Source organism: Myxocyprinus asiaticus, chromosome 11 (assembly GCF_019703515.2).
Source record: "Myxocyprinus asiaticus isolate MX2 ecotype Aquarium Trade chromosome 11, UBuf_Myxa_2, whole genome shotgun sequence".
NCBI lineage: Eukaryota > Metazoa > Chordata > Actinopteri > Cypriniformes > Catostomidae > Myxocyprinus > Myxocyprinus asiaticus.
The window spans coordinates 9,917,055-9,942,900 of NC_059354.1; the positions used below are offsets into that span (position 1 = coordinate 9,917,055).

Here is a 25,846-nt window from a genome sequence, read left to right on the forward strand (position 1 = left end):
TAAAATAAATCAAATATGTTTGTACTTTGGTATTCACATCTCTTGCCCTTTTCTTTTGAAACAACGAACCTGTGTGCCTTTTTCTATTTGTGATTGGGTTAGTATTTTACTGTTAATTACAGGGTGGTGTAGTCAGCTTATCGATTGGTTTTCCGTAACATATTAGCATCAGCAGCATTCTACCCCCTCTGCTGGTGCAACAGCCCTATCCTCCTACCCCCCACTCCGCTACACCAGCATACATGTTTATTTGTCCTGTAGCCATAATTTACATGAGATTTTTATTAATAAACCAATAAAAGATCCTTTAAACATTTTATATAGCAAATATGGTAGTTTATTATGACAGGTTTTGCTTAATTTGTTTTGGTCATGTGACTATTTGCACCACCCATGTGAAAATGTTCACATGAAATTAAGACTGCACTTTCATTTATAGTTCACAACTCTGTGTAAAACAAACAACAGCAACAACTCTCTGTAGATCCTAAAAATGTCAGACTAAACTACAGTCAGATGTAACCGGTATGATTAAATACCTAGATCAGGTGAGGCAACAAAGCAAAAGTAAAAGCATAAAAATGATGGCTCTTTGGAAAGCATTTCATTTTTTCATCTGTTTAACACTAACAAGATTCGGTGAGTATAATGCTATTTATTTGATGTTTACTGGTCATTGGAAACTTGCATTGTTATAAATATTCACTACTTTGGTATTCTGATTTACTGATTAAGCAAACATTGAACAAGGTTGCTTTTTTAGACCTTTGAAGTGAAAGGATCACTACACTAGGTGATTAGGCAACTTCAGGTATAGCCTAGCAATTAATAAATAAATCCGAACTCCCTTATCGTATTTTTGTCGTTTTATTTTCTCCCGTTTCTACATTATTATTAACTTTTTTTTTTTTTTTTTTTTTTTTTTTTTTGTTATCAGAGGGCCATACTGACATTGATAAAGTAAGCTGGTGGCCACACATTGGAAGACTAATATGGAACATGAAAAGCATAATGCCGATTTATGTTAAATCACATGAAATTACGGCACAGCAGATTACTTTATAAGGTAGGAGAGAGCGGGGCACAAACACGTTTTAACTTTCTTAAGTTTGCGTAAATGCACTTGGGGTTCAAAGTATTTATCTTTTTTTCACATTAATTTTACACATGTCTGGTACAAAAATGTGGACTTGTTTCATGAATACAGCGTATAGGTTGCTTGAACGCACGCACGCACAAACAAACGCACATATACACACACACGCACGCACAGACACACACACGCATTAAGAGGAATTATGTATATTACATATCTGACTGCATGGAATTAAAATATAGTTTGTTCTAATTTGGGCACATTGTAATACAGTGTTACAACTGGGATTTAAACCTGATTGGTCACTTCTGCTGGCCAGCTAATAATGCAAAGAATATGCAAGATGCTAGCTAAAAGATTGGAGATTTAAATTATACCAAGTTTGCCTCGTTTTAAATAGACTCTAAAAACAAAAATGAAAATGAACTTTAGTTAGAATTTTTACTTTTGCTGCTGTAAAATGAACTTTTGTCTATATTTTCCAAAGTTTTTTGAATTTTGCTGCAATTTTTTCTCTACACAGTGCTGATATGGCAACATGTAAACAAATGAAGTTTCGTCTTACCAGTGTGTGTGGAAACGTTTAAACCGTGTGTGTCATAACATGCCCCCTAGTTGTACAGACTCTCTCTCTCGCTCTCTCTCTCTCTCTGTGTGTGTGTGTGTGTGTGTCTTTCTGTTGGTTATATTTATCAATTAAATTCTGTAACTTAATGTGAACAATTGAGGCGTCTGATGTTGAGATCCTTAGTACAGCAGACAGATGTTTATCCATTAGCCATGATCTGTAGCGGGACTTGTTGAAATTGAACACAGAAAACGTTTCTCGCAAACATAAGTGGAGCCAAATAAAACGAGCATTCTTTGTTTCACTCAGTGAGCCATACAATTTGTCTAGTGAGGCTGTGGCATATGTTTCCTTGAGTGCAGGATCACACTGGATGGATCTGGAGGAGCTTTCTCGCAGTCTAAGTTAAGAGGGGAGGACACCAGCTCTAGTTCACTTTCAATCTTGGCAAAGTTAGAGAAACACCAATTGAATACATTATGGAGGTCTGTCAGTGCGGTAGTGTACAGTATTTCGCAGTGTGGTGGGATGGCACCTCCAGACTGGCCAACGTTGGTAATTTACCCGGAAAACAAGACCAGCTTAGCTTTGAACACTCGCACACATGAATGCAGTTTGTGCACAAACACATTCTTTCCTTGTAGTTTAAGGTTGAAATCATTCAGATTGCCAGGTACATCCACCCTGAATGCCAAGTCGCACACCCAGTCTAGGTCTTTTAGCTCTGCAAACTCGTCAAACCTTCCCCACCGTCACAAGAAACGTCTCGACCTCCTCTCTCAGCTCCCACACATGGCAAAACACATTCCCCAGACTTAGCCAGCGAACATTCGAGTGATACAACCAATCCGTGTGCTCTGTGTCAGTGTCCTCAAGTAGCTGAATGAACTGGCGATGATTGAGCCCGCAGGCCAGTTTAACCACAGGCTTAGAGTCATGGTCAGTTTTCAGGACAGTTTTGCAAAAGGAGTTGGGATCATCCTTTCTTACCTTGCCCTGTATCCTTTGCAGTAGTCTAACGTTCTTCCCGGTTAGATTTGGAGATCCAACAGTGGTTACGTTTAGCAATTTAGCCCATGGCAGATTCAGTCTCTCCAAACATCCAGACACCCTGACATAGAGGTCTGATCCCCTTGTTGTCCCCTTCATTAACTCCATAGCAAGAAATTCTTCCACTATTTAAAACTTGTAGCTAGTTTCTTGGATGAATATTAGTAGTCGGGCAGTATCTTTGATATACATGCTTTGGTAAAGTGCAATGGGAAAAAAAGTGAAGTCAGCTGCCTTTCTTGATAATTCAGCAACCAACACATCATCAATGACTTCCACATGCCGACGGACTATGCGGCGAGACAGGCTGCTTTCGAATTTACTTTTGCTGTCAGGGCACAATATGTCAGCTATTTCTACCATGTAGTCCTTCAAGGACTTCTCCTCTGAAAATGGTTTACTGTGCTTTGCTATTTTATGTGCCAGTATGTAGCTAACTTTTGTAGCTGACTCTTGAATAGTTGACTGCCTTATGAAAATATTCTGTCTGGCAAGAAGGTTGAATGCTTATCTCTGAGCTTTGCTCACTCTTTCACGCTGAGACAAATTTGTAGCATAGTTAGCATGCTTGGTGGAAAAATGTCTATTGATGTTGTATTCTTTGAACACTGGAAGGCTCTGTTTGCAAAGTTTTTGGCATTGAAACTTTGTATAAGATTAAAGAGTACTGCTTGAAGCAGATTATGTGATAATTTGAATGAGTTACCACTTTGATGCATGTCATACCACACTAAATAATACAAATTACAAGTAAACATTTTGTTTTTCCACCATTAGGGGGTCCTCCAACATAAATGTAATGCCTATAATTGGCCCAGCCTATGTGAAATAAAACGACAATATAAAATAATGGAGTGCAGATAGATTTTTCTTTGATATAGTTAATTTGTTTGGACATTTTAACATGTTTTTTTAAGTAGACAACTTTTAAGTATCAGCCAGGATTTTATTTTGGACCTGCTTTTTAAAAGGAGATGCAATGGAAAACTAGTTAATAACCTGATGGGTAGACCAAAGCTAGTGAGCACTTTTACTCCAGTGAATGTTTTATTTTTGAATGTAAAGTGAATTTCTGTACTGACACTTAAAGCTGATGTGTGTAATTTTTTTTATCTTCCAATACCTTTTCCTATCCCATCTTAATATGCAGAAACAATTATAATTAAACAATTTGTATGTTGATTACCCAGAGAAGTATAAACACAGCGACCCGTCCAGCCTGACACAACAACATTGGCTCAACCAGTGGGGTGAATTGGGGGCAGGACTACATTTTAGGGGCCGTTTACACGACAACGTTTTCAACTAAAAACGGAAAACTTTTTATGCGTTTTGGCTGTTCATTTACAAGACAATGGTGTTTTGGGGCCTGAAAACGCAAACTTTTGAAAACGGGTTTCAAAGTGCAAGTTTTTGAAAATGATGCCATTATCATCTCCGTGTAAACATACAAAAACACGAATTTGTGAAAACGATGACGTCATGCGCACGTGTATTACGTGTTATATAAAGAATGATGGATTGACAGGCATCAATTTGAGATGTATAATTATCATTATGAATACTGGTGTCTGTGCAAATAACAATAATCAACAATTTATTCATTTGGAGTGTTTTGTATGGAGTGTGAACATTGTACATTAGGCAGAACCTGCAATTTGAAAATCTTGAAATTAATGTATGGATTCAGATGGGGAAAATGTATTTGTATTTTAAATGTTATATTATGTACCTTTACCCTGCAATTCATTCACCCACCGCCTATGTATATAGCCTAAAGACACAGATGTGATGCCATGTACAGTATTCAATGATATGCTTAGAATATGAAAACATGAGGCAGTGAAAATGCATGTTAGATCCAGTGTACACAAGACCTCTCTCTCCGTCAGAAGATATGCATATATCGGAATTCTGTCTGATATCAAAAACCAGTCAACATCAACAGCTTGTTATGTTAACTCACTCTCCTACCAGCCCAAGAGTCAGCAGGAGGAATACAGAAGAAGGTAAAGATGAAGTGATGGTAAAAATGAGCAGAGTTTACTGAATAATCTTGAGAGTTCAGTCTATAGGCATGCACACGAGTACAATTCGCGAGACATTCAAAACTACAATGGCGGACTACTGGACTGTGTTTGTGCTGCTCAAGATTTTGAGTTTATTGACGCTTCTCCAGCAAAGTGTAGATTTACTGCATAACTACTACGACCAGCGATCACCATCTTCATTGTTTGTATTCACCGCTCTGTGGAAGAATGCTTATGTGCGCAGGCACGTAGTGTTTCTTTACAAAGTGACATCGCCAACTACTGGCCTGGCATGCGTAATACAGCATTTTTAGTCGTTTTCACGGATCTGTGTGAACGGGGATCGTTTTGACAACGTTGTCGTCAACTTTTCACAACGCAAACTTTTCAAAAACGCAAAGGAAAATTTTTTCAGTTTTTAGTACATCGTTGTCGTGTAAATGTACCCTTAGTTCGACCAATGGGAGATGAAGGGGTGTGTTCAGAAATCTGTTTGTAAACAACATTTATTTTTGCTATTCCATTTAGTGGCATAGATATTAAACACTTCAGCTTTAAAGTCTTTGCTAACACATGTACTGTTGTTGTCTAGGAAAAAATATTTGGTTTAATAAACACATTCACACTGTGGAGTAAGCTGACACAATGGGAACCTGTCAATAAAGTCTTTTCAGCAATCTATATTACAAAACTATGATTATGGAATTTGAGTTTGAAAGACAGTTTAAAACCAGCATACAAAACCTCTACTCGAGAAAAAAAGGAACCTGCATGATTAGACCTTTTGTAAAATTAGACTTCTGAAGTCTTGTAGTAACTGAAATATAGCCCTTGTGACAATGAATACTGTACATGGCAACTAGTTCTGGTCTTTCCTGTTTTGTTTTTAAGAGAGTGAAGAAGTAACATTGTTAATTTAAAAATAGCTTTTAGCAGCCTGGACTTAATATTTAGAACTGCTATTAATGGAAAACTAGAGCTAAAAACTTGATTCATCAAGATTGTCATTTTCATTATAAATCATCATCTAATGTTGATAAGATTTAGATGTTCATCATTGCACCTTGTTCTTTGCATTCGCTCACATATTGAATGTGTTTGTTGAATTATTAACGCATTAACACTTTATTAATGTTTATCAGATGCTGTAATTTGTGTCACCTATGTCAAGAGTGGGAAGAGTGTTACCTTAAATCCAAATGTACCTGGAGGAACACTTGAAGACATAATATGGACATACAATGGAAATAAGGTGGCTGAACATGATTTGATTAAATTTCAAGAGTATGGTCAATTCAAAGGAAGAACAGAGATTGCCATCTCTACTGGACAGCTCACAGTTCATCATATGACCAACAGTGACAGTGGTGTTTATGGGTCTGTAATACAAATAAATGGAAAGCTGAAACATTCTGCACATGATGTTCAAGTAATTGGTAAGTGACTTTATACGATTAAGAATGAAAGAAGACACCCCTGCTGAAAAGACAGGTTAGACAAGCATGAATTGGTGCTGGTCTTGCTGGTGGACAATCATAGCCATGCTGTTTACCAAAAAAACTTAGCTAGTGAAGTTGGATGTCAAGCATCCGTCTCTGGTTTACCAAAGAAATCTTGTATATATCTTGTAAATATATATATATACACACACACACACACACACTGGCAGTCAAAAGTCTGGAATAATGTACAGATTTTGCTGTTTCGGAACAAATTGGTACATTAATTTCACCAAAGTGGCATTCAACTGATCACAAAGTATAGTCAAGACATTACTGATGTAAAAAAACAGCACCATCACTATTTGAAAAAAGTCATTTTTGATCAAATCTAGACAGGCCCCATTTCCAGAAGCCATCACTCCAACACCTTATCCTTGAGTAATCATGCTAAATTGATCATTTGGTACTAGAAAATCACTTGTCATTATATCAAACACAGCTGAAAGCTATTTGGTTCATTAAATTAAGCTTAACATTGTCTTTGTGTTTGTTTTTGAGTTGTCACAGTATGCAATAGACTGGCATGTCTTAAGGTCAATATTAGGTCAAAAATGGCAACAAAAAAAAAGAAACAGCTTTCTCTAGAAACTCGTCAGTCAATCATTGTTTTGAGGAATGAAGGCTATACAATACTTGAAATTGCCAAAAAACAGAATATTTCATATAAAGGTGTACACTACAGTCTTCAAAGACAAAGGACAACTGGCTCTAATAAGGACAGAAAGAGATGTGGAAGGCCAGATATACAACTAAACAAGAGGATAAGTACATCAGAGTCTCTAGTTTAAGAAATAGACACCTCACATGTCCTCAGCTGACAGCTTCATTGAATTCTACCCGCTCAACACCAGTTTCATGTACAACAGTAAAGAGAAGACTCAGGGGTGCAGGCCTTAGGGGAAGAATTACAAAGAAAAAGCCACTTCTGAAACAGAAAAACAAAAAGAAAAGGTACAAAGAAACACAGACATTGGACAAGAGATAATTGGAAAAGAGTGTTATGGATCTTAACCCCATTGAGCTTTTGTGGGATCAGCTAGACTGTAAGGTGCGTGAGATGTGCCCGACAAGACAGCCACATCTATGGCAAGTGCTACAGGAAGTGTGGGGTGAAATGTCACCTGAGTATCTGGACAAACTTACAGCTAGAATGCCAAGGATCTGCAAAGCTTTTCTTTCGTCATTGCTGCATGTGGAGGATTTTTTGATGAGAACACTTTGAAGTAGTTCAAGAAGTTCTGAATTTTTTTTTCAAATTGTAATAGTAATTTTTCACCCTATTAAAGTCCTGACTATACAATGTGATCAGTTGAATGCCACTTTGGCGAATAAAAGTACCAATTTCTTTCCATAAGAGCAAAATCTGTACATTATTCCAAACTTTTGGCTGCCAGTGTATATGTACAGTAAATATAGCATATATATATATATATATATATATATATATATAATATAAAATATACATTATAAATATATAAGTTAAGATAAAGACAATAAAGTTTGTTCATTATTGATTATTTTAATGGTTTTGCAATGTAAGCATCATAACAAAGTATACATTATAGAGGTAATTTACACCTGTTATTATATGCCAGGAAAATGCATTTCTCATGTTTATACAATATATATAATGTAAAAAATGTTAACCTAAAAATGTGCCTCATATTAACATCTAAATTAACTGGTTTGATTTAAGCCAAAAATAGTCTGAATCAACCATTAGGAAACACTAATGAATCTAATTTTAAGTGTTAGATCAGGTAGAAATAGCTCCTTAAAGTTACAATTGCTGGTTAGCACTTTATAGTGTAATGGGGTCACTGCTCCATCTCTAATATTCATCAAGGGGTCCCCGTATTTAGCCATAAGACTTATCTCAGGCTATAGTTATACAATGACACGTGTCATATTCTCATAATATTATGAGTCAAAAATTAGTCATAGTCTCACATTTGCAAATAGTAGTACTAGTAATCACAACATTAGCATTTACACTTAAGATTTTCTGTTGTTTATAAAATATTTGTAATAGATAAACCATTATTCACTGTGTTTCTGCTCAGATCCTGTTCCAGAGCCTAAAGTGACCTGTGAACTGAATCGTACTGCAGAATCAAGAACATTGTTCTGTTCTGTGGATTCTCAGTTTCCAGCAACCTATGAATGGAGTGGATCAAATGCAGCACAGCAGTCTGGACAAGAGCTTAATATCAGCAAAGAGGAGAATCTGGACTCAGCTTATACCTGCACTGTGAAAAATCAAGTGAGCCAGAAGAACACCAGCTTTATTCTGAAAGAGTGCAACACAGGTCTGACATATCATAATCAATTCGTACACAAGAACTGCTGTACTTTACAATAACTGCTGAAAACTGAGGAGCAGAAATACAATGTTCATGATAAAGCGCCTGCTTTTTTATTATTATGTTTTTGTTATTATTAGATGGATCACAATTAAATCTGATCATCATCATCATCATCATCATCATCATTTCTGTGATCATAGCAGTTGCCATTTATTTTGTTAAAAAAAGAAACAAGGTTAAGATGTCTGGACAAGGTGATCATTACCTTAAAATTGAATTATGTGGCTTTTTCAGTTTCCCATGTTTCCAAGAATAATTGAATTGTCCCTAATCCTCCCTGAATTGTATTTGCATGTATTAACCAAGAAGTCTCATTTCATTTTGTTTTATTTATTTAAAGCTGAAGATGCAGATGCAGAGGAAAACAGAGAGCAGGAAATAAGTGAAGACAGAAAGGAGTTTGTGGACAATGATGACAGTATGAATGAGGAAAGTAAATTAGATGAAAGCGCAATATGTGCAGATGAAAATAGTCCACTAGTTATAAATAAAGAGGATCTGACTGAACAGATTTGCCAACATAAAAATGGTAATTAAACAGATTTACATGAAATCATGTGCATTTGTGGGGGATTTGATTTGGACGTTTTATTGCAAATTAGAACTTCAATAACACTTCCATGTCTCCAAATTTTAATGAATAAACATATTTATGCATGTTAAGTCTGGAACTACAAACAAACTTTTTTTCATGACGTACTGAAGGGGTGTAATGCATCATCTACTTTTATTTCACAGCGACAGCAACTTTAAACTACTGTACGTTTAAACAACTAAAAAGACTTTAGGTATCAGTTATTTTCAATGCATGTTTGTAATCACACACAAGTTTCACTTCTTAAAATTAATGGAATAAGTCTGTTGGACTTAGCAATAAAGTCTAAGCTGCTCGAAAGTGAATGGTGATTTATACTGCTAAGCTCCAAAAAGGACAATAAAGCACTGAAAGTATCATAAAAGCTGTCCATGCAACACATGCATTATATTCCATGTATCCTAAGGCCAAATGATAACAGTGTGAAGAACAAACTGAAATTTACTGTAAGCAATTGCTTATTTTGCGTTTAATGTCACAAAAACTACTAAGAAGAGATCATTAAGTTACTGTTTGTATTTCCAGCACACAATATTAATGAGAGATCTATAACAAGAGATAATGAAGAGAAGAATGAAGTGGAGATGAGTGATGACAGAGGAGAGTCTAAAGATGAAGATGAAAACTCAGGATGTGCTGATGAAGAAGATATTCAACAAGATGTAAAAAACTCCCGGGAACAGATACATGAATCAGGTAAATACATTAACAGCATGTGCAGTTTTGCAAAGGCAAACATCACTAGTGCTCATTTGAACAAACCCCCAACCATATATTAAACTTTGGTGCGTAACTTATCCTACACAATTGTGCTACTGACAAGAAGTATTAAAAAAATTGTGCAGCATATTGAAGAGAGGCGTGCTATTATTTTTAGGGATTTTAATTTTCAGAAAATTTTCATCTGATGGACGATCAACAGCCAAAAAAACATCACCCTAGTATCATGCCAATGAGCTTTACATGGGCAAAGCAATTTGTTTTTTATAATTTTTTATTTTTATTTTGTATATATAGCAATTTATAATTCAGTATACCACTTAAGTTTTGTGTTTGCTGCAAAGCTTTGACATCGTTTCTAATCAATCCATAATATGAATATGAGTTTGTGCATTTATTTACTTTCTATGGAAAAAAAGAAGTTACAACATAGCATGGTGGTGAAATTAATATAATCAAAATAAATAAAGATATAGCAATTTATAAATGTACTCTTCTTTCATTTTTATCAACAGTGGAACAGAGGCAGAGTGTGCAAGAAATGGTAAAGAAAATTGAGGAATTGGAACCCAAATGACTACCACCCAAATTTTCTGAAATATGAATTATGCACTGTTCAATTTAGCACTTTCTCAACTTGGAACACTATAAATCTGTAAAATTATTCCACACATTGCCAAGCACAAATATCTAACAAAGATTTTTTTTGTGTGATTAATCACTGAAATTGTAATTTGAAAATCATTAATCTTAAATGGATATCTCACCCAAAAATGATAATTCTGTCATCATTCACTCACACTCATGTTGTTTCAAACCCATTTGATTTTCTTATGTGGAACACATTGTTAAAAAAATGTCATCATCATCATCATCATCATTTCTGTGATCATAGCAGTTGCCATTTATTTTGTTCAAAAAAGAAACAAGGTTAAGATGTCTGGACAAGGTGATCATTACCTTAAAATTGAATTATGTGGCTTTTTCAGTTTCCCGTGTTGTTAAAAAAAAAAAAAAAAGAGATGCAATGAAAGTGAATAGTGACTGAGGATAATTTTCATTTTTGGGAGAACTATATGCCTTTAATGTTACATAATTTGAATGGTATGGAAAACAGTCTTTACTCAGACCTAAATTGTTGAATTTATTTGTTCAGCAAATGAGTAAAGACTGAGATGGACAAAGATGAGCAGCATGATCAAAGAGTAGTAAATTATATAAGAGGTGCTTATCAGCATCAAAGATTTCATAAATATAGCTTCATGATAATTTAGAACAGGGGTTTTCAAACTGGTGTTCAGTGACCCGTGGCCTAGAGGGCCATAAGGGGGTTCGCAGAACATCTCAGGGGTGGGGTTGGGAAGATTTTTTTGTTAAAGGAGTAGTTCACCCAAAAATGAACATGCTCTCATAATTTACTCACCCTCGTGCCATCACAGGTGTGTATAACTTACTTCTGCAGAACACAAAGAATTTTAGGAGAATATTTCAGCTCTGTAGGTCCATACAATGCAAGTGAATGGGTGCCAACATTTTGGAGCTCCAAAAATCACGAAGGCATCATAAAAGTAATCTATATGACTCCAGTATTTCAATCCATATCTTCTAAAGTGATATTATAGGTATGGGTGAGAAACAGATTAAAGTCAATTTTTGCTTGAAATTCTTCTTCCTCCCAGTAGTGAGCAATATGCATGAAGAATGTGAATCAACAAAAACACAAGAATGTGAAAGTGAAGCCTGACTGAGTAGGGAGAATTTAAAATAAAAATGAACTTAAATATTGATCTGTTTCTCACCCACACCTGTAATATCACTTCAGAAGATTTGGATTTAAATACTGGAGTCATATGGATTACTTTTGTGACACCTTTATGATTTTTGGAGCTCCAAAATGTTGCCACCAATTCACTTGCATTGTATGGACCTACAGAGCTGAAATATTCTAAAAATCTTCATTTGTGTTCGGTTGAAGAAAGTCATACATCTGTGTTGGGCCTCATGTATTCAGATAGAAGACAAAGGCAGGCCTAACACAGTCGTAAAACCTAACTCAAGCCTCCACATTCCAAGTTGTAAATTATACTGATAAAAAATCGCACCAAAATCAAACAAAGGGAGTCCAAAAAAGACTACAATTCCCATGAAGCCTTGCTCACTAAAGGATCGAACTCTCAACTCCTATTGGATGAGGCGCACAACAGAACGCACCTCAAACATGACATCATCAGGAGTTGAAATACCTCTGAAATGCTTTCGGGATTTGCTTCCAGCAAATTTGCTTGCAGTGTGTGGAAGCAGTTCATCGCTGCTCTCATGTGCAACCTCGTGGCACAAGGAAGTAATGTCCGACTTGAAACTGTGGCCATACAATCTCCATCTCGCTGGATGAGTTGAGATTACTCTGTGTTCAACCGAACACTCTAACGGATCCGAAGGAGACCGCCTAGCAATCCGCATCTTCATCCATTTGACTGCAGAAGTGAAGAGATTAAAGATTTCTCTTCCATCTTCAATCAAGTCGACGTCGCTGATTTCTCCGCCAGCCTGCCAAGAATCAGCAGCCATACCGCCAGCCGACAGAGCGAGAAAACGGCCTCCCGTCATCACCCAAGCCTTGAGGAACCGAGTCTGAGTGAAAGGACAGATGAACACACATTCTACCTGTGTCCTCATGCGATTCAAGTAAGAGATTTACATCTGGGCAGAGATAGAATATTATAGTGTGTTATTCTTGTGTATCAAGGTTTTTGCTTGTACAGTTTACGGACCGCCATGTCCACTCATTAATACTCAGGGTATTAATTATCACAAATTTGTTTTGCTGTATTGTGGTCCAACCAAATTGGACTGTTGTGCATTTTCGCCATTGCGGGTGAGACAGGTAAACTGAGTTCATCCATTAAAGAGTCAAATTAACGCGGGACTTTTACGAGCCGTCCACCGCGTCTCTGAGCAATGAACTAACAGCTGCTTTCTCTTCCACTATCGCGAAATCGGCTTTAGGGCCGTCACTTTATTCTCTCTCTCTCTCTCGTACTAACCACACACCCACACACACACCTTATGTGTTATAGGATTATTTGTATTTCCATATCTAATCATATCACAGTTTATTTTGTAGTTGTAAGTTGTAAGTTTATTGACTGCATTGTATTAATTATTAATTGATATTACTGCATAAATAAACTGTTATATTACAAAGAGAAGTGTTTTGGTTTGTTTTGCATACACCTGTGTCATGCTGACAGGATGTCAGTGCTTGGATTCAAACCTTCATTTTTTCCCGAAAATCGATATTCTTTGGACGTTGATTTTCCTAAGAAAGCTATCTAATATTGAGACCGTTTTACTATCTGGTTATTAGTCCCTGATTCCAGGGTGGTGCCCTGTCAATGTTAATCCTTATTAATATTCTATTGATTTTTGATAATTGATAATTATCTTTGAATGATCAATAAGCTAGTGTTAATTTTAATTAATGTTTCATCGATGTTAACAAATAACAATTATCTTTGATAATTGTTGATTTTAAAGGATTAAAAAGCTAACATTGATTCTCAATGTTCTATTGATTTTAATAATTATCTTTGATATTATTGCCAATAACCAAACTTGCTCCTAAACATAGCACACTCCATTGACTGGAGCCCCATATGAGGTTTTAATGAGTTAATATTTAAATTGAATCTAATAACTAAAATAATTTCTGAGTAGTAACACTGATCTAAACAACCAGTAAAGCCCTACAACTGGGATGGCATAAGAGTAAATGAGAGTGTTCATTTCTGGGTGAACTATTCCTTAAAAATGACAATGTTCAATATTACATTGTTTTCTATAGACCAGAAATCATGAGACTGATAATTTTTTCTATTGACAGCCATAGTTTTTCCCCTTACCACTGTCAACTTCAGCTTGCTCATCGATTTCCTTTCAAGCTGCTTTGGTGCTACTTTCAACAGTTTTAGTAAAAAGCACTTTACAAACTAATTTAATTTTAGTTGCAACTTATTCTTTTCAGGTCTAGATGTTTCTCTAGCAGGGAGTAGAAAAAGATCCATAGTCGTTAACTTAATACAAATTTTTCTAGATAGCATCTCTTGGCTGCAGTTAATACATTTTTTTTTTTTTTTTTTTAAAAAGTGCGCAATCAGGGACTTAGTATTAACAACCCTGAAACACATTGGGGACTCTTTAGAAATGAGAACGCCACACCTCTATAAACACTTGCAGTCTTTAATTCACTTTTATTGTCTGCATAATAAAATGTCTGAATATGCAATATTTGTATACACAAATATTAGTGTTAACATTAGGAACGAGGTCCCTTCCTGGGAATTTGCGGGTCCTTGGCCTCAAACTTTGAAAAACCCTGCTCTTTTCCACGTTTTTCCTATGCTTTAAGACAATGTCACACCATTTACATTACAGAATTGTTGAAGCTCATTTTCAATATATTCTCTTTATTATAAAAAGTGATGTCAAGGTGAAGGATAAAAAGCATCAAGATGCTGGTACAGTACACTTGCATGTCAGCAATACAAACAAAAACATGCCAATGATAAAAGCTTTCAGGTTTTCAATTCCTGAAGGGAAAAACGTCTAAAGTTAAACTTTAAAAAAAAAAAAAACTTCTACAGCAAACCGCTAGTCCTCATTCCAGAATGGCTTTAGTCCGTTTCCTCCTCAGACTCCGACTCAGATTCTGAAACAGAGCAGATAAGGTTTGTCACAACCACTTATAATTAACAGGGAAAGTGGTTAAAAGGCAGCCATTTAAGAATGACGAATCTTTTGCAATTGGTCAGCTGAACTGGAATGCTTTGTAATACAAATATGCAAAAGTAAAATTAGCTCATCTTATTCACACATTTGAAACTCATCTGGTGTATTATGTATGGATATGTACTGTGTTCAACAGAAGTAGAGTTCTGTTGACAGCATTTGTAATATTCAAGTATTACAGCTACTTTAACCATGTGCATGAAAGTACATGTGCATAAGTACGTGGGGGACACTGCCATTACAGCAAGTAATGGATTTTTTATTTATTTTTTTCTTAAGAGGACTGGATAATTGTACCAAGTCGACATGGTCACAAATGCCATCAATAGAGCTAAACTTGTAGTGAACCCACAACATTCCTTAAACCTGTGTACATGCACGTTGCATGACGGAACAAAAATGCACCAGTCCCACTTCTGAAATGCCCGATACTCACCCTCTTCTGCATTTTTCAGCCACTCCACAAACTTCTTCATCTGCTCCAGGAAAACACTCTTTCCTTTGGCAAGGTGAGAGTCAGTATACCACTTAAGAATAGCCTCTTCACTCAAGATATTCACTGAAGAGTTTAGATTAGAAAGGGTTAAAAGGACCATTTAATACATTAAGCTTTGCAAAAGCATGGAAATAATTCAGCCCTTAATACTACCTTTATAGAGGAGCAAGACAATCTTCTGGAAAGCTTTCATGAAGTGGATGTTATCATAACAGTACTCTTGAATCTTCAGCAGTAGGCTGAGCTCAGAGAGGTCCTGTGTGGAGAAGGCCTTCAGAAGAGGGCTGTGTTGCTGTGAAAGGAGTCAGGAATAGGGTTCAAAATACCATCAAGTTCAACAGATTCAAAAATCAATAAAAACTTTGATGCCACAAAAACTTGAACACTCATGAAGATGAAGGCCATCATATTCTACAGTAGGGATGGGAATTGTAAGAATGAAAGGATTCCAGTTCCCCTAATGTTGCCAATTTCTAACCGTTTTATTAACAATTCCTGCTTTTGGAGGAAGAAATATTTGGAAATAAATTGGTCTTACTATAACTATTAAAGTCTTAGTTAATGATAATAGTCGTCCATCTCTAAAATTAAAAGTCCAGGCATGGCAAGCTGTAAAAGGCAGGGTTATTCCAGGCATTCTCAGTTCTTACCTTCAAGTGTTTAATGGCTTGTTCAGTGACCAGCTCCTCTTTCTTATTCCACTCCACTGTGCTCATGACACTGCTCCACATGATACTAATCATCTTCTGCTCAGAGATGCTGCTCCTCAGCATTTCTTCCTTACAAGAAGTGATTATCTAAGAAAAAAAAAATAAAAAAAAAAAAAAAAAAAAAAATATATAAACTATAGCTTGTAATATTCAAAAAGGCTCAAATTTGGAAACATTTGCAGGGCAGTACATTCACAGACCTCTTTAAAAGAAACCCCTTGAGATATCTGCTCTTGGAGATCTTTTTGAAGCTCCTTGCGAGCTCCTAAGGACTGCTGGTTACGGGAAATATCAGAGAGCTCCTTGAGGCCAGCATCAGTGAAGTATTTTGAGAAATATTCATTGCTCCGCTTGTTCACTGGAAACAGCTCCTACAAAAGAACAGGACAGTTAACTTAACTTGTGGTCTGCACAGGGTCACTCATGGGGTGTATGTTGACATCCACTATTGTCACTCACCATCAACCTGCTGTCTATGCCAACCTTACGGAGACAGGTAGCCACAGAGTTAATGTCCTTCTCATTGATCCAGGATTTGAACAGCTTGACAGCGAAGGCTGGAGACAAGCCTGCATAATATGACAATGCACAAAATAAGACTGGGTGATGAACAGTCATTCAAAAGTTGCATAAAGATGTAAACTACACCGCAATCCATCAGACATACCTTCTTTGATCAAGTTCTCATTGAAGAGACTGCTTAGGATTGAAGCTGATACATTCCCATTAGCCAGCAAGATGCCAGCGAGCATGGCAAGTTTGTTGCGCTCGGACTCCGTGAACCCTTTTAAAAACAGGAGCAACTGCCGGGGGGGGGGGTCAAAATATTAGCCAGACATCTCAAAACTCTGGGTTTGAGGTCTTTACAGAAAGGGTTATGGTTGACAAGAGTTCCAAAATTACCTTTTTCATCTCCTCTTCGAAACCTCTCTCCAGGTACTTGTAACGCCTGATAAGCTTGTTAAAAACCTAAATTGAGACAATCACGTTAAACTGGGATTATTTCTCTCTAGTATAGTTCATTTTCCCTTGCTTAATAAAAAATGTCCAGGTTTAATAAGTTAAGCTCAAAAACAGCATGTGGCATAAAGTTGAAAAAGAAAAAAATCTGGGTTAAAGTGAGGCATTTACAATGAAGGTGAATGGGGGCCAATCCGTAAGTGTTAAATCACTCATTTCAAACGTATAGCCACAAGTAGGGCTGCGCAATATGGAGTAAAAAAAAAATATATATATTTTTCATATTAGATATCCATCTTTATCACAATCGACATTTCATATCATTAATGGGGGCGGAACTGAATTCCACATGTTTGTTAAACCTCAATGCAGTTGTATTGTATTGTCAGTGCCATCTTGTTCACTACACAATATTAAATTAGCTGGATAGCTAGCTGCTACCGAGCCCGATTAGTTTCCATGACAGCAGGGCTGCCTGCTAATTGCTGATTTAATGTCTGTAATTCAGTTAGGTAGTTGCAAGTACTACTTTACTGAACTGCTTGCATTTTTAGCAACCCGTTCCTGATCCGATCGACTAGATCAAGAACACAGGCTAAATATCGAAAGTTACTCAAGTTTAATAGGTGGAATTTTTTTTTTTTTTTAATATAGTTTTATCACCCAGCCCTAGCCACAAGACAATGCAGGTTACCATGATTTTTCTGCAAGCTTAAAAACATTTGTGTAAAGTTCTAATTCCAATCTGTTGCCATGACAACACAACGCTGTATACCCAAAAATGACGAATTAAACTTTACATTTCAAATAATACAGGAGTTTTAAAATATTGACGTCAACTTTAAACCAGATTTTGTTAACAGAAGGCTTTTCACAGAGTCATGCCAGCCCAAATTCTGAAAAACCACGTAAACTTCTCTCCAAACTTATTTTCTGCAGCAGCTGGAACACTTCAGGGCTGCATTTCCCAAAAGCATTGCAAGCTTAAGCAGATTGTAGAGACCATTGGTCACAGGCCACAGGCCAATGGTCTCTACGATCTGCTTAAGCTTGCAATGCTTTTGGGAAATGCAGCCTGGCTGTTATTTTGTCATGAAACTCATTAAAAAGAGATCCAGAAAATGAGCAATGCATTACACAGGCATGTGCTCTCTTGACAACTCAATAGACGTCACCTGAGCATAGGCCTGCATGGTTTTGACATCCTCTTTTGCAGTAAAGAGACAGAAGTGAGTCCGAGTCATGTCATCGGATATGGCACCTCCTGGAGCTAAAGGGCATATACAAAGAGCAGCTTTAATCAAACTATACTTCCCCATTAATCCCCCCCCCCCCCAAAACTGCCACCCTCTTACCCAGCATTCCACCAGCCACCAGGATATCAAAGAGGGTTTCAGCATAGCGTCGATAATCAAGCTTGGCACCAGATGAATCAAGGAACTTGGCAACAGCGTCCAAATCAGAGCCAGTTTGATTCAGTCCTTGAACAATGCACTCCTGAAACTGTGTAGGGTCAAATCTCTCCTTTTCATCTGTTCAAAGGTGGTGGGAGTTGAAGCGTGTTAAGTGAAAGATTCAACAAAATAATCCTGCAGGCTTTTATGGCTATAGATCTATACACTTTAGGTAGGGGAGACTGGGATAGTTGTCACACTGGAAGTGGTCTATGTAAAATCAAATTACACAAATGCTTGTTTTCTATAGCAAAAGACACCTAGTGGCCTGGATGCAGCATCATTCAAATGCAATCGTTTTTAAAGACGCCATTGTAGAAATGTACTATTCACCATGAGCCATGATTAATTTAATGAGTGAAAGTACGGAGATGGTAGTATTCGGCTGGTCATGTGATCCAAATATGGCAGCCCATGAGCAGACCCTCTCTATGTAGAATAAAACAGTTTTAATAAAGGTTACTGATAGGACTGGAGTCACTTCATGCAAGTCATTCATATAGTTTATTTGCGCTTAATTGAGGAAAACTTTGAGGGAAAAAAACTAAACTACTGAATTGCCCTTTAAATTAGATGTGAACGCCATCCTTCAAACTAAAACTCCAATGCATTTGTAATAGCTCTTAGTGAACAAACCACATGGCATACATTAAAGCCAGTTTTAACTATATAACGGTAGAATTCAACCGAAATGTTTGCACGGTTCTTAAAATGGTATTTGTCATGTTATTTCAGGCCAGGTTACCACTTTTGAAATATTGTGATTTAAAACTAACTGTTGGCCAAAAACTATGTTTATGGCACTTTTAGTAAAGTGCTCTGTTTTGTAATCGTTTCGTTTTAAACGGCAGGTTACCATCGGGACAACTTTTCTACATAGTGTGACAAAGGTGTGGCAGTAACAGTGAATAATGTCCAATATCATTTTTACATTAGTTTAAAAAAAAAAAAAAAAAAAAAAAAAAAAATTGGCTTCACTTACCTCTTTTCCGTGTCTTAAAACGCTGGCCTGTTAGCGTTGGCTTCTGCTGCTTTTGATAACTCATAAAAAAGACACCCTGCAAAAAAAGAAATTAAAATTGAAAAAAATAAATAAATAAGAATTGAGAAAAAAAAAATTTAGGAATCTCCAAAAGAGGGCGGGGTTACTCTAGAAGGGGGTTGGCCAATCTCCAAAAGGAAGTGACACCTCCACACACACGATCCGTTTCCTTTACTGGCGGTTTGGAGCTCCAGTCCCTTTATGGAGCTCAAAATAACAGCTACCCACGTGGTCACAACCGGTTTAATGCACACCACTTGGCTCAATTTGAGAAAAATGACTTCCATGTCTCAGCTCATGCTAAATGACTCTGATTATAATCAAATAAATTCTTATTGTGAGAAGGTGCCAGCTGGAGATTGGCGAGGAGAACAAACCGAGAGGATCACAAACTGAGGAACGTCAGGAAAAAACACCCTTGATCATGTGATGTCCTAACAATCTACAATTTTAGGTTCACAAATAGACGCATAACCGACGTTCTTCGGCGACATGGTCCAATAACTAGAAGCTCATTCGTTACTACCAAACGGATCTGGAAAACAACACGCAGTTTCGTGTTTTTCATTAAGTGCGACACGTTCAAAACTGGCGCAATCACATCGCAAAAGACATGACATAAGAATTACTATTTTTTTAATCACCTTTAAAACAGAAAAGCATGACAACGACTCAAAAGAAGTAACTTTTAAGTGAGCACTTACCGAATTATAGGAACAGAAACAACTGGTTGCGAAACCAAGAACGATTAGACGAATACTGAGCTAGCACAGTTCTTCACCGCAACGCCGACACAACGGGTTTATAAGAGGTGGACGAGTACATGTGTAGAGGGGGGGTCAGTGACGACAAAAGCGGAAATAAATTAATAAAAGTGACTAAATAAGTCACGTTTGAAAGATGCTCTCAATATATTAGTGAATATAAGTAGCCATACTCGTATAATAGATAATGTTAATATTTTGAGAATTGTGACGTTAAGTTTAACTCCGACCCCCCCCCCCCATTATTGTTTCCAGACTTCCAGTCACTTGGTTTCCTGATTTGTAATCATGAGTCACAGGGCTGTTACGCTTTGTCTTATAATTCTCGAAAGATCTATAAAACTGCAAACATTTCTCAAACATGTGCAGATATTTTAGATTATATGTTCTGGTTCTGAACTAGAAAAGGGGTATCCAAATACAGGCCTTTATATATATTACAATATACAACATTGTTTCAGGAAGTACCCAAAACCTGACCAGAGTTTCGACCCTGCTGTTGCGAAACCTTTCCTTTCCTCTGTTGCACAACACTTATCTGGGTCACGTGGTTAAAAAATAAAACTTGATTCCAGTAATTATGACCAACGTCACTGAAATCTTTAACAGTGTTCTACTAAAGTCTAACATTAAATGTTTTCTAAAAACCATTATTTTTTAAGAATACCCCTCTATTTATGATCCACTCAAAGGTTGGAAAAGGTTAAACGCTCCATATTAGAGCAAGTATATGAAAAGAGAGACAGGTAGTTCATTTTTATTTGTCAGGCCCCACATGTGTTTTGTGGAGGTTTTTAGCTAACGTACGACTTAAAGGGATAGTTCACCCAAAAATGAAAATTCTGCCATCCTTTACTCACTCTCATGTTGTTTTAAACCTGTATGCCTTACTTTCTTCTGTGAAACACAAAAGGAGATGTTAGGCAGAATGATCGCCTCAGTCATAGCCGCCGTCGCCAGAATTGCCATAGTATCGCTTTTATTTTAAGTATTGCTCAGCAATACTGCTTTTCTCCATTCGTACAGCTTCATTAACCTGCATATTTAGCTCTCTCTCTCGTCTCATGCAGCGCTCCGCAGCTTATTTGACGTGTGTCAAGTTTAGCGTGAGCGCACAGTAAGCAAAGGAAGTTGTACATTTGCTGAACTTAAAAGTTAAACCTATATAAACCTGTTAATTTGACAAGAAACGGCATTATACCGTGTCACTGCAAGCAAGCGACATGATAAAACAATTGCTCCTGTTTATGCAGTACAAACGTGGGATGTTGCAGCGATCTGGTTTTGTCTCATCACATCATGGTATTCCCTCACAAAACAGCATTTTTGACAAGAAAATAGCAAAAATGCTTCGTGTGTAATCCAACCAGAACTACTCAGAGTAAAGAGAAACACTTCAAACAGAATTCATCACCCTGGATTACATCCCTCATTTCCATCATCTGATGTAGGCTATACAGGTATTTTCTGCCTTGTGATTTAGTCAAGTTTAATAATATAAGTAGGCCATATGTAGCCTTCCAGTAATAGTATACATAATAATAATCTAAATACTATAATATCAATACTTGTAATATACATGCATAATATTCAAAATATAATCTTTAATATGCATGGTATTATCTTTCACTATAAATCATAACTTATTTAGCAACAAGCTCCCCTCTTTTAGGATTTCACCTGTTAACATGTTCATGTTAATATGTACATTTTGTCTACTTTAAACCTGTGAGCACTGACTGTTGAAAAATGAAAATTCTGTCATCTCTTCACATTTGCAAGTTTTTGCAAACCCATTACTTTTTTCTTATGTGGAACTCAAAAGTAGATGTTAGGCAGAATGTTAGTCTCAGTATTCACTTTCATTGTATGGAGAGAAAAAAAGGTGCAGTGAAATTGAATGTTGACTTTGACTGACATTCTGCCTATAACATCTTTTGTGCTACACAGAAGAAATAAATTAATATGGGGAACAACATGAAGTTGAGTAATGATGACAGAAATATATATATATTAATCTTTTTAACTATCAGTTTTTGATAAAGGTATCTGCCAAAACAACAATAGAAATGTAAGTCAGTGATGGCATTACGTTTTGCTGGGAAACAAGTGACTGAAGAGAAGGGTGATAATGTAGGTTATACTAAAAAAATAATTCCATCTGAATAAAACTAGAGGTAAGATTTGAGAAAAGTATCCCCCTGTGAGATTTAGGTGAGATTGTTTCTTACGCAGTAAAACAGTTTCGAGATAATTTAGAACACAGGAAACAAACAGAGTGCTGGATGAAGTACATATTTATCTACAATTAATTGAAACAAAAGGCTACATTTTGAGAGGTAACTTTGAGAAACTTCAACTAGCGCTGTGTCACGTGAACAAGTATTTTAGAAATGCTTTGTAGCAAATAGTTACATAAATGTAAGTACACATACTGAAGAAAATATAAAAATGCTTCTCACAAAGTTACCAAAATTGAAGCTTTGGTGTTGTTTTTCCAATAAATTTCTCCCAGGGGTTCATGCCCCATGCAGACCCCCGTAGACAATAACAGTACACTTCTTTAATTAGTCAGGTTTCTCTGCATACCCAGAGAACAAATCCTGCAGGCACCTCTGATTTCAGTAACAGACAGTTAATTCACAGACAGTAAATACATAAAAATAGATGTATATTTAAGGATGCAGTGATAATATGCTTACATATATGAATATAAAATTGAAAAGAAAAAAAACATGATTTTATAGCAGGTAGCCCACTTATTTCAACATTGTACTTCTTGGCATTCAAATTTGACAGAACTACTTCGACACATGTGATGGCACTCCTGGCCTCAGTCACCATTCACTTTTATTATGTGGACGAAAGATCCAATGCAAGTGAATAGAGATTGAGACTGATATTCTGCCAAAAATGTGTGTGTGTGTGTGTGTGTGTTCCAAGGAAGAAAATCATCCAGGTTTGGAACAACATGAGTGTGAGTAGCATAAATGATGAATTCACTTTTGGGTGAACTATCTCTTTAAATCAATATGGCATTTTGTTGTGCTGACATGCTTAAAAAGGCTAGCACTGTCTTCTTTAGTGTTTGGTGTTATTGTATGACTAAGTTTATGATACATACACATGCTGACACAGAAGATGAGCAAATATCTTAATCAGCATTTGTACTGTTCATTCAGAGGCACACCCAGAGCTCCACACACTCGTTCCCTCCTTGTGACCAAGGGAAATAGCAGAGATACTCCTAAAATATTATATGTCTATGTTTGAAATGTGTTTGGAGCTCTGTATACTGTCTACTAGACATATCATTGCATAATGTGTTCTGTTTCACAACAATTTTTTTAAGAAGGTAGTAAAATAGTAAAGATACTGCACAGTATTCATAACCAATATCTTTGAGTTTCACAATCTATTTCCACTATTGACTCCACCATCACATGGTTTAGTACATGTTCTACCTGTTGTCCATGATGAGAACATGCCACCTGTACCATTAGACACAGCTGACTTGTCACAAGTTCAATCTTTCACAAATATTTGCTTGAGAACTACAGTGGCGAATTCTCAGGGCCAGCAAAGCCTTCTCTGCTGGCCTAACATGCCAAATAAATATTTTTCATCCTTTCATTCTCAATCACCTTTTTGCCTATTTATTTTTAATCGCTTTCCACTCTTAATTATTCTACAAACAAATAGAGAAAAATGAAAAGTTTATCCAGTCAGAATTTATTCCTTGATGCTTACAAGCGAAGTGTGACAACTGTTTCACAAATCGCATGCCCGAATCCGAAGCAGCACGTGAGTCTGAGCTCCACCCTCTCAGGCCTTCAGAATTTCCACAGAATCCCTCAGCAGTGCAAATGAATGGGCAACTAATGTCAGATTGTCAGATTCATCAGCCAATCAGATTGATTTATTTGTTCTTGGTGGGTGTGATCTTTAGGATATGTCCCAGTCGAGGCCTTCTAGCTGGCCTTGAGTGACGCAATCATGCTTTAAGTGATGTACGTAATTTGAAAGCAAAAAGCACGAGATCTTGCTGACGAGTCAGCTGTTATCACTGCTACATCACCATTGAGAAAGAGATCCTTATGGATTTAAAAACACGAGATGTTCTGCATGACCGTGTGACTGCTTAATTTACTAACAGGAAAGGAGGACTGATTTTCACTTCAAGTAAATTAGTAAAGTGCTTTTTGCATTGTTATAGCAACATCAGGAGTTTTCTAATTGTAAATTAGGCTGCTTGAGCATTAAGTGTCAGATCAAGTTTTGAAAAGTTGTGCTGAGTTCCATTCAACTCAGAAAGTCGGATTTTACAACTTCCTGCCAGGAAAAGTGCAATGGAATGCATCTTGAAGTCAGAATTACAACTTGTAAGCTCGTGCAGAAATTCTCATCTCCGATTTCGCCGAGATGCAGGGGCATGATGTCACACAAACATGTCGACACTCAGGGAGATATACAAAGTAAGTGATAAACATTCATTTTATTAAGTAATATCGATAAATGAGTTTGTTTCCACATTACATGATATTAAAGCTTGTTTAATAAATGCCTGCAGAAACAGGTGTATAAAACATTATAATCTCTTTTGATAATCGTACACCTGAAGCACAAATGCTAGCGCTGCAGCATTGTTTATCAGTCGGGTTGCTAGGAGACTTCTCTAATGAGAGTCAAACCCCTGCTAAGCTAATGGGAGCATTGCAGTTGCGAATATCGGGAAATGGAATGCATTTATGGTCGGAGATATCAAGTAGGAATATCCCACATCCAATTTGAATGGAACGCAGCATAACCATGTACCCTGATGAAACAAAATTTATTGCAAGCAACATTTAAATCACAGATATTATTAGATAGATTTTTGGACCAGGTATTATAGACCTCCTTGGTAGATTCATATGAAAAATTATGATTTTTGAATGTCTGTTCGGGAGACGTTCGTTTCACAATACAGTCATGCTGCAGTTAAAATTAGGCTTGCTTGAGCAGTAAGTGTCGTTTCATGTTCTGGCTTTCATGTGTGGACGTGTTTTTAAAACGACAATTGGTTTTACTAGTTAACTGTGACGTAATGTATGATGCCCAAAGGTATAGGGTGTCTTATTCATTGTGAAACTGTGTTTTCTTAATGGCACGAATCACACTGAAGGCCTAGACTTTAAATGCACGGCCCGCCACTGGAAAACTATAGGCATTTTCAGTAAATCATTCAGAGGATATGGTAAAACAGACATCATTCAACACCATTTGAAATGGTGATCAAATATAGAGAGTTGGTAAGGAATACACATCTTTTATTTATAAAGACTGGTTTAATCACAGCAAAGATCACAGGATTAATGAGGATCTAGACTTCACTCAGAGTCCATCCACAGACTTTGAGATGTGACACTCATATTGAGGTTCAAGACAGACCACTGAAACAATGTGCTTGCATTTCACTGTTTGTCTGGTTCTTATTTCATCATTTACAGCATCAGATATAACAACAGTCCAGGGGTCTTCAACCTTTTTAGACAAAGAGATGGAGCAGGGACTGTTATATGTAGTATAAAATTGAGCTTTGACTGACCATTAGTAACATGTGTATAGTACCATATTAATGTATTTACTGTACATACTCTTGTGCTTATTTTACACTAAGCCATTAAAACAATTATTGAGTCTGATCTCATGAAAATTACGTGACC

General features: G+C 36.6%; 2 protein-coding genes across 3 annotated transcripts; one reads left to right on the forward strand and one right to left on the reverse strand.

Moving 5' to 3' along the window:
- Positions 1-423: 423 nt before the first annotated feature.
- Positions 424-11,472, forward strand: LOC127447765 (CD48 antigen-like). Of its 2 annotated transcripts, XM_051709825.1 has the most exons (7): positions 425-639; positions 5,887-6,180; positions 8,310-8,555; positions 8,690-8,806; positions 8,953-9,141; positions 9,733-9,903; positions 10,443-11,472. In XM_051709825.1, the coding sequence occupies exons 1-7, from the start codon at positions 528-530 to the stop codon at positions 10,502-10,504; spliced, it is 1,191 nt and encodes a 396-aa protein (XP_051565785.1). In that variant the 5' UTR covers positions 425-527; the 3' UTR covers positions 10,505-11,472. The 2 variants fall into 2 exon arrangements, with proteins under 2 accessions (XP_051565787.1, XP_051565785.1); XM_051709827.1 differs by lacking the exon at positions 8,690-8,806 and having other exon boundaries at positions 424-639.
- Positions 11,473-14,150: 2,678 nt separating this feature from the next.
- LOC127447763 (eIF5-mimic protein 2-B-like) lies at positions 14,151-20,190 on the reverse strand. Its single transcript, XM_051709823.1, has 12 exons — positions 20,082-20,190; positions 19,318-19,393; positions 18,237-18,413; positions 18,057-18,151; positions 16,825-16,890; positions 16,589-16,724; positions 16,381-16,490; positions 16,122-16,292; positions 15,862-16,008; positions 15,365-15,503; positions 15,152-15,274; positions 14,151-14,635 (listed from the first exon to the last, which is right to left on the reverse strand). The coding sequence occupies exons 2-12, from the start codon at positions 19,379-19,381 to the stop codon at positions 14,601-14,603; spliced, it is 1,263 nt and encodes a 420-aa protein (XP_051565783.1). The 5' UTR covers positions 19,382-19,393; positions 20,082-20,190; the 3' UTR covers positions 14,151-14,600.
- Positions 20,191-25,846: the final 5,656 nt, after the last annotated feature.

What these genes read in the sequence shown, in the direction of transcription:
- LOC127447765 (XM_051709825.1), top strand. Translation starts at nt 528, where the DNA reads ATGATTAAATACCTAGATCAGGTGAGGCAACAAAGCAAAAGTAAAAGC. An exon ending in TCTGAAAGAGTGCAACACAG is followed by an intron (nt 8,556 to 8,689) that starts GTCTGACATATC and finishes TGTTATTATTAG; the next exon opens with ATGGATCACAATTAAATCTG. An exon ending in GGTTAAGATGTCTGGACAAG is followed by an intron (nt 8,807 to 8,952) that starts GTGATCATTACC and finishes ATTTATTTAAAG; the next exon opens with CTGAAGATGCAGATGCAGAG.
- LOC127447763 (XM_051709823.1), bottom strand. Translation starts at nt 19,381, where the DNA reads ATGAGTTATCAAAAGCAGCAGAAGCCAACGCTAACAGGCCAGCGTTTT. An exon ending in CCATGCAGGCCTATGCTCAG is followed by an intron (nt 16,891 to 18,056) that starts GTGACGTCTATT and finishes GTCTCAATTTAG; the next exon opens with GTTTTTAACAAGCTTATCAG. An exon ending in TCGAAGAGGAGATGAAAAAG is followed by an intron (nt 16,725 to 16,824) that starts GTAATTTTGGAA and finishes CCCCCCCGGCAG; the next exon opens with TTGCTCCTGTTTTTAAAAGG.